We start from the raw sequence: 7,252 nt of genomic DNA on the forward strand, positions 1-7,252 counted from the left end.
TCATCGGCGTCAATAAGAGGCGGCGGCAGTGGGGACAGGGCTGCGCCGCTCCGGCAGCTCCCGCACAGCCTGCAGCAGAGCGCTCTGTGCCGGCTCACCATGGACGTCTTCAAGAAGGGCTTCTCCATCGCCAAGGAGGGCGTGGTGGGTGCCGTGGAGAAGACCAAGCAGGGGGTGACGGAAGCGGCGGAGAAGACCAAGGAGGGAGTCATGTATGTGGGTGAGTTTGGGCGGAGCCGCTCGGGGGCTGGAGCCTGGGATGCCCGGTACTGAGAGGATGAGGACCTGGCTGTAGCACAGGTCTCTGGGCCCTGAAGCACCCCCACTCTCCTGCCACCCCAGTGTCCATCTGGACTTCCTCAGGCCCCAGGAATCTCTGGGGCAGGACAGCAAGAGGGGTGCGCAGCTCTGACACACCTGTTTGTGCGCACGTGCACGGACACAGCCCTGCTCCCGCGTCACCACGGCCCTTGGGCTCGGGAGAAGCCGCCCAGAGCCTGGCCGCCACAGGTCTCCACCTCCGCAGGGGAAGGGGGCTGAGGAGTAAGACCCAGCCCCACCCCCTCGCTCCCTCGCTCCCTCCCTCCCGCGGAAGAGGAGGCAGAGCTGATGACTCAGCTGCGGTCACAGCCGGTCCTGCTGCAGCTTCCCAGGCCCAGGCCACACTCAGGCGGGGCCCAGACCCCCTCAGGCCTGGTCTCTCGCATCCGCCATCCTGTCCCATCCACTCCCATGTGCCCCATCCCCCAGACACAGCAGGAAGCAGCCTTTGAAGGGACTGCCAGTCTCCAGACACCGTCCTCACCCACTACCGACCCCACAGCTTGTCTGGCTGTTCTGTTGCCCTGACACCTGCACCCCCAACACTAGGGGGAGTGGGTCTGGGCTGATGCCTCCATTTCCTCCCCAGGAGCCAAGACCAAGGAGGGTGTTGTGCAGAGCGTGACCTCAGGTGAGGAGCCCCAGGACTAGGGGATGCAGGGGCTAGGACCTCCAGGGACTTCTGCACCCCAGTACTAAAGGCCCAAGCTCAGGGTCCTCCTTATTCCCAACTGGGGTCCCGAGCTGTGCACAGACCCAGACCTCTCCGGCCAACCCAGACCCAGGGGTGGCCTCCCCGTCATCAGAGCCCCCCTGGCACCGGGAAGGCGCAGCCTCGGCTCTTGGGTAGAGAACCAGAGTCTTGAGTGCCCTGGGAAGGGGCTGCTCAGGCCTGCCTGGGGCAGGCCGGCCCTGGCAGGGCGGGGTCAGGGCCAAGGCCAGCCAGAGTCCTCCCGCAGTGGCTGAGAAGACCAAGGAGCAGGCCAATGCAGTGAGTGAAGCGGTGGTCAGCAGCGTCAACACCGTGGCCACCAAGACGGTGGAGGAGGCGGAGAACATCGCGGTCACCTCGGGAGTGGTGCGCAAGGTGAGGCCTGGCCAGCCCCGGTCCTCAGGGCACCATCCTTTCCTCTGGGCCGCAGAGAGGCCGGCGGGGAGACATGGTCACCCATGGACATACAGGGAGCAGAGGCCCAGGGCGCCTGGTGTCTGCACAGATTCGTGGGGCGTCCTCACACCGGCCCTGTGAGCGGCAGTGTGCTGCCCAGGGGACAGCCACGCCCTCTGAGTGGTGCCCGCCTTGAGGGTGAGCCAGTCCGGCCAGCGCCCCCTCCTCCTCCAGAGCTGGGAAGCAGCACCCCCTGGTGGTGGAGACTGAGTTTGGGCCCGCCCTCCTCCTCTGCCTTTGTGTGCTGTTGAGTGTGCGCAGGAGAGTGTGTGAATGTGTGTGCACGTGAGTGTCTGTGTGCTGCCCGGCAGGGCGCACAGAGCGACGGGCACTCCCCGGGGGCGGGCTGGCGGGGGAAGCAGCCCACCCGCCCGGGGCGGGTTCCGCTGGAAGCCTTTGACAGGCCTTAGCTCACTAGGCTCACAAAGCGCGTGCAGGGTGTGCCACTGAGGCCCAGAGAGGTGTGTGGAGCCCGCGCCCATGGCTCCTCTGGGTGAGCCTGCAAGGCCCAGGGCCGCGGCTCCAAGCCGGAGGGTGGAAGGAGCAGGATCCAGTGGGGGCGGGAGGTGCTCCCTGCAGAGCGCGTCTCAGCCGGGTCCGAAGCCATCCTCCGCACAGCTCCGTCCCCCGCACAGCGTCCCCCGCACAGCGTCCCCCGCACAGCGTCCCCCGCACAGCGTCCCCCGCACAGCGTCCCCCGCACAGCGTCCCCCGCACAGCGTCCCCCGCACAGCTCCGTCCCCCGCACAGCTCCCTCACGGGGCGGCTGCAGGGCGGGCTCCAGCCCTGCTCCGGGAGGGGCGGGCGGGTCTGCGCCCAGGGCTGGGCAGGGGCTCGGGCCCTGCAGAGACAGCTCCCTCTCGGGGTCCCGCTCTGCCCCGTCCTAGCTCCACGACGTGGGAGCTCCTCAACCTCCTTGAACCTCCATGTCCTCATCTTTTCTTTTAATCTTCACCCGAGGTTGTGCTTTACTGATTTTTTGTTTTGTTTTGTTTTGTTTTGAGAGGGAGAGAGGGGTAGGGAGAAAGACATCGACCAGCTGCCTCCCATACATGCCCCCACCGGGGGATGGAACCTGAAACCCGGGCATGTGCCCTGACTGGGATGCGAACCCGTGACCTTCTGGTGCACAGGATGACGCCCAACCAACTGAGCCACACTGGCCGGGGCAGCCATTTCCTCCTCTTTGAAACGGGAGGGGCGAGGGCATGTCTCACCGGCTGTGTGACGATGCAGGGAATGGCCCCAGGAAGCCACGAGGACAGGCTCATGGTGAGCACCCAACAAAGGCGGGTGACCGCTGGGCAGCACCCCCATGTGCTGCAGGACACACCAGGCCTCCCCCCTGCTCCCAACACAAGGCGCTCTGGGTGGGCAGCTCCTGGGCACTCCTTCCACACCTTGGAGGGCTAATGACCCTGGGAGCCACCCAGGCCCTGGTGGAGAGGTGGCCGCCCAGGCCAGTCACGACTCACCCTCCAGTGAGCCGCGAAGGATGCAGCACGGCCGGTCTGGCCACTCCTGCCGCCGACCATGCCCCTGCTCTGGGCAGCAGGACTAAGCAGGTGGCCACCCTCCTCCACCAGGAGAGCCTGCGCCCACTCCGGCTGACATTGGTGCTGGTTTACGCCCCGTCCACGAAGGGGCAGGGTGGTGGCACAGAGGTGACACCCTTCAGAGGTACAGGCCCTGTCCATCAGCGGTCACACAGCACCCCTAGGCCAGCCTCCATCTCAGGCGAGTATCCAGCTGGGTGTGGGGTCGGAGACAGGAGAAGACAGTGTGAATCCAGACAGCCGGCGCCCAGGAGGAGGGAGAAGGCAAGAGGAGGCACTCCTGCTCCTGGGGACGGGGAGGGCCTGGAGCAAGCCCGACCTGATGCCTGCAGCCCCACTGCTTTGAGCTGTCAGGCCTCAAGCTGGATGCCTGGCTCCCTGGCTCGGTACCGTGTGAGCAGTGACCGATGCTATGTCCCTTCTCCTCGTGCTTTCTGGGAACTGCGGAGGACAAGGGTGTGTGATCATGTGATTCAGGGACACTGAGGTGGGGTGAGGCCTGGGGCTTCAGGGGCCATTGCCCACCCACCAGGCTCCTCAGGGAGGCCCAGCCAGGGGCTGCACAGGGACTTGGCATCAAGCAGAGGCTCCAAGGTGTTTGGGACCCTGAAGGCCGTGGCACATCAGACAGAGCCTTCCCTGTGGCCCTTCTGTGATCATCACTCCCAGTCGGTCTGGCCCTCGCACACCCTCACCTTGGACCATTGTGTGCAGCAGGTGCTGAGGGCCTCGGCTCACCTTTGAGGCCAGGGAGGCTGGGGCCTGGAGGCAGGCAGCCAGGCTCTGTGCCTCCACCGGGTCCCACGCCCCCTCTCTCCCCACAGGAGGAGCTGAAGCCACCTGCCCCACCCCAGGAGGATGAGGCAGCCAAAGAGGAAGCAGCCGAGGAGGTAGGAGCTGGGCCACCGAGCTACACCTGGGACCCTGGGCAGGGACCCCACCCCTCACAGACTCGCTGCTTCCCCTCTGGGGTACCAGCGCCCTCAGGGCAGAGGGGTAGAGATGACTCCTGTTCCTGCCCTCAGGGCTGTGTGAAGGTCACTCTCTCTCCTAGGCCAAGAGTTGGGGAGACTAGAGGGCTACAAGTCAGCTGCAGATGCCCAGAGCAACCCCTCTGCGTGGAGCCCGCTCGCTCCGGCCGCTGCATGCTAGTCAGTCCTGGAGCGTGACCTTCGGGCGGCCCTCGCTTCCTGGCACCGCAGGCCTGTCTTCCCGCGCTATGTCACCTTCCTCTCTCTCCCTCGTCCTCCAGCCTCTGGTCCTTCTAACCCCACAGATGCTGCTGTGAATCCTTCTTTTTAATGATTTCAAATAAAACTCAAGTCCCCACACCTGGCCTCCTTGCCCATGCTTCCTGTGTGCTGCCTCAGCCGTGAAGCCAGGCCCTCCCGGGAGATGGCGCTAGGCCAACCTGTTGACCTGGGACCAGGTGCCTTACCGGGACACCTGGGCATTTCTGAAGCCTGCTGACAGCAGGTCCTGCCTTTGGGGAATTCCTCTGGCCCCAACCCATCCATCCTCGCCTTTACCTGGAGGAGGTGGCCCTGCTTTGGGCTCCCAGGACAGGCCTCTAGGTCTGAGCTGTAGCTCAGCCTCCGGGGACGGCCTCCCCAGCAGAAGGTGACTCTGGGCCTCCGGGCCATGCTGCCATGTGCTGGGCTCCAGTGTCCTTCTGAGAAAGGGACACCTAACACCCCGCCTGGCGTAGGTGGTAACTTTCAAAAGGTGAAGCCTAAACCCTTAGCCAGGAGCCTTCCATCCTCCTCCTCACCGAGGACACGGCCCCACAGCACCAGCTCCCACCTCTGGCAACAAGGAGCGTGTCAGGATCATTAGGAGACACAACAGCTGAGAGGCGCAGCCATGAGCCCCGCCTGGAGAGAAACCCGTCGAGTTCTGAGAGCTTTACCTCATTTAATCCTCGGAGCACATCCCTGGTCTGGTCCCAGTTTCACGGAGAATGAACTGAAGAACAGAGAGGTTAACTAACTTGCCCAGGGGCACACAGCTGGGAGGTGTCGGACTGAGCGGGAGCCCAGGTGGCCTCCCTCCAGAACCACTCCATTAACTGTAAAGATCAAAATTCAACCGAGATCTAATTGGCTTTATCAGGCGATTCATTCCAGATTGGTTGATTAGCTCTGGGAGCGGTTGAAACTGCGATGAGATCAGGTTTGGTGTCATGGATTTTCAGCACAAGTGACACCATTTGGGGTCTGTGGTTTTCTCTTTACCGACTCCCACTCTCTGCTGAGGCCACGGACTGCGTGGCTTATGGCAGATGCCCCACTCCCCAGCGCAGGCTGGTCGCTGTCCTGCTTGAAGTGCTGCGGGCATCACACCCTGGAGGCTTGCTCAGAGGTGGCTGAGCAGAGACTAGGGGTTCCCTCCCTTTTGACACCAGACAGTTTGGGCTCAGAGCATGCATGTGACCTGCCCCAGGCCTCCAGCCCTGGGTGCTGGAGTCAGAGAATGAGTCCACCCACCTTCCCATCCTGCCTCCGGGTGGCCATCCTGCCTCCTGGTGGCCATCCTGCCTCCGGGTGGCCATCCTGCCTCCGGGTGGCCATCCTGCCTCCGGGTGGCCATCCTGCCTCCTGGTGGAAAATCCTGCCTCCGGGTGGGGAGCAGGGACAGGGCGCCCGGGGGGCTGGAAACCCAGCAAGCAGAGCTGAGCCGGGCCACCTCCCGCCTGCTGGGCATGGACATCCACTGCTGAGGAGGCAGATGGGAGCAGGGGCCTGCTAGTCCCCACGGGCAGAGGGAAGGGTCTCGAAGGGTCCTGCTCCCAGGCCGGCCGGACACATGTGCTCAGCAGGTCTGCGCAGGCCCAGGAGGAGGCAGCAGGGCCTGGGGGGCCGTGGGCGGTGCGTGTTGGGCTGTAGGGCAGGGGAGGAGCTGACCGCGCAGGTGCCTGGGGCAGGGGACGCTAGACCTGGCCTCGGGGGACAGCGCTTCCCCAGGTGCCGCTGCCTCGCTGGGAGGCGGCCCTGCGTTGGCCCCTGCTGCCTGCTCCACCCACACACGCTCAGAAACTGCCTGTTCCTGCCGGGAGTCCAGGGCAGCCTGCCGCGCCTGCAGGGCGTGTGAGCCCCGCGGCTTCCTCAGGGGACCAACTGCCCTCTCCCTGAGCCCCCTCTTGGTAGAGAGCTCCGGGGTACCTGCCCCCTCTCCAAGGGCCCTAGCTGAGTCCGGGGCACCCTTCAGCCTATTTCATCTCCACTGTCACACTGTCCCCCCAGGAGAGGGGAAAGGACCTGCCCGGGGGTGGTTGAACGGAGCCGGCTGACGCAGGATGGGTGCCGGCGTCCCCCAATCTGCCCCAGGCGGTTCCTGCAGAGCCTGTGCCCCGGCCAGGCTCAGCCCCGCCTGAGGTGCCTTCCCCACCTGCTCAGCACATGCCCCTTCCTCTTGCCCAGGGTTGACCTCAGCTCCATCAACCCCTTCCGCGGAGTGCGTGTGTGTCCTGCTTCCATACACCTCCCACCAGGACTGGCCCTCCCTGCCCCTTCCTGTCCCGCCCCATGGGCTCTCGGTGGGGCCTCCGGAGCTTCAGGACGGGGAGACGCCCACGGAGGAGCGGGGCCTGGAGAGAAGCAGCAGCAGCACTGGGGAGGGTCGGATGCCCCGCAGCCTCTGGGTGGGGTGGGCAGCGGTGGCCTCTAGGCTCCTAGTGAGCGAGCTGAGGCGGGGTGGGGGCCTGCCCTTTGCCCTTTGCCCTTCGCCCTTAAATGCAGGGAGGATGGGCCTCGAGAGCTGTTTTGCAGTCCCTGGGATCCTGGCCCCTCACTCAGTAAGTCTCTGACCCCTCCCCACGCGCTGACCGTCCCCAGGGTGGGGGGGCCGCACGGACTCTCCACCTCTCAGCGCCTCCACTTCTTCCCGTAAACTGGTAACGCCCGTGTCACGGGGTGTAAAGGTTACAAAGCGGTCCCCACGGCGCTGGCCCCGCTCACGGGTCGAGGCAGCCTCTGGGCCGGTGAGGGAGGGAGCAGGCCGTTGGGTGTGGAGATGTGTGCACCCCCTTCCGGCCCTCAGACCCTCTCTGGCCCCCAGCGGCCCTCTGCAGTTCCCAACTCCTCTTACCACCCCGTTGGGACCCGGCTGCGCTCCGGGGCGGTGGAGCCTGGAGCAGGGCCAGGTCACTCCTCCAGCCCGAGCGCTGGGAACCGCCCTGGCCGCCCCCCCTTCCCCAATGCGGGCGGCC

General features: G+C 65.3%; 1 protein-coding gene across 1 annotated transcript; it reads left to right on the plus strand.

Annotated features, from left to right (window-relative positions):
* On the plus strand, positions 1-4,374 carry SNCG (synuclein gamma). The gene is made up of 5 exons (XM_008149069.3): positions 1-220; positions 911-952; positions 1,281-1,408; positions 3,870-3,935; positions 4,100-4,374. Exons 1-5 carry the CDS (start codon positions 100-102, stop codon positions 4,118-4,120), a joined length of 378 nt encoding a protein of 125 aa, XP_008147291.1. The 5' UTR covers positions 1-99; the 3' UTR covers positions 4,121-4,374.
* Positions 4,375-7,252: the final 2,878 nt, after the last annotated feature.

This window comes from Eptesicus fuscus, chromosome 17 (genome assembly GCF_027574615.1).
Source record: "Eptesicus fuscus isolate TK198812 chromosome 17, DD_ASM_mEF_20220401, whole genome shotgun sequence".
Lineage (NCBI taxonomy): Eukaryota > Metazoa > Chordata > Mammalia > Chiroptera > Vespertilionidae > Eptesicus > Eptesicus fuscus.

Excerpts from the sequence above, each read along its gene's own strand:
- SNCG (XM_008149069.3), top strand. The coding sequence starts at position 100 with ATGGACGTCTTCAAGAAGGGCTTCTCCATCGCCAAGGAGGGCGTGGTG. Across the intron at positions 221-910 it reads GGAGGGAGTCATGTATGTGG|GAGCCAAGACCAAGGAGGGT; the intron begins GTGAGTTTGGGC and ends TTTCCTCCCCAG. Across the intron at positions 953-1,280 it reads TGTGCAGAGCGTGACCTCAG|TGGCTGAGAAGACCAAGGAG; the intron begins GTGAGGAGCCCC and ends GTCCTCCCGCAG.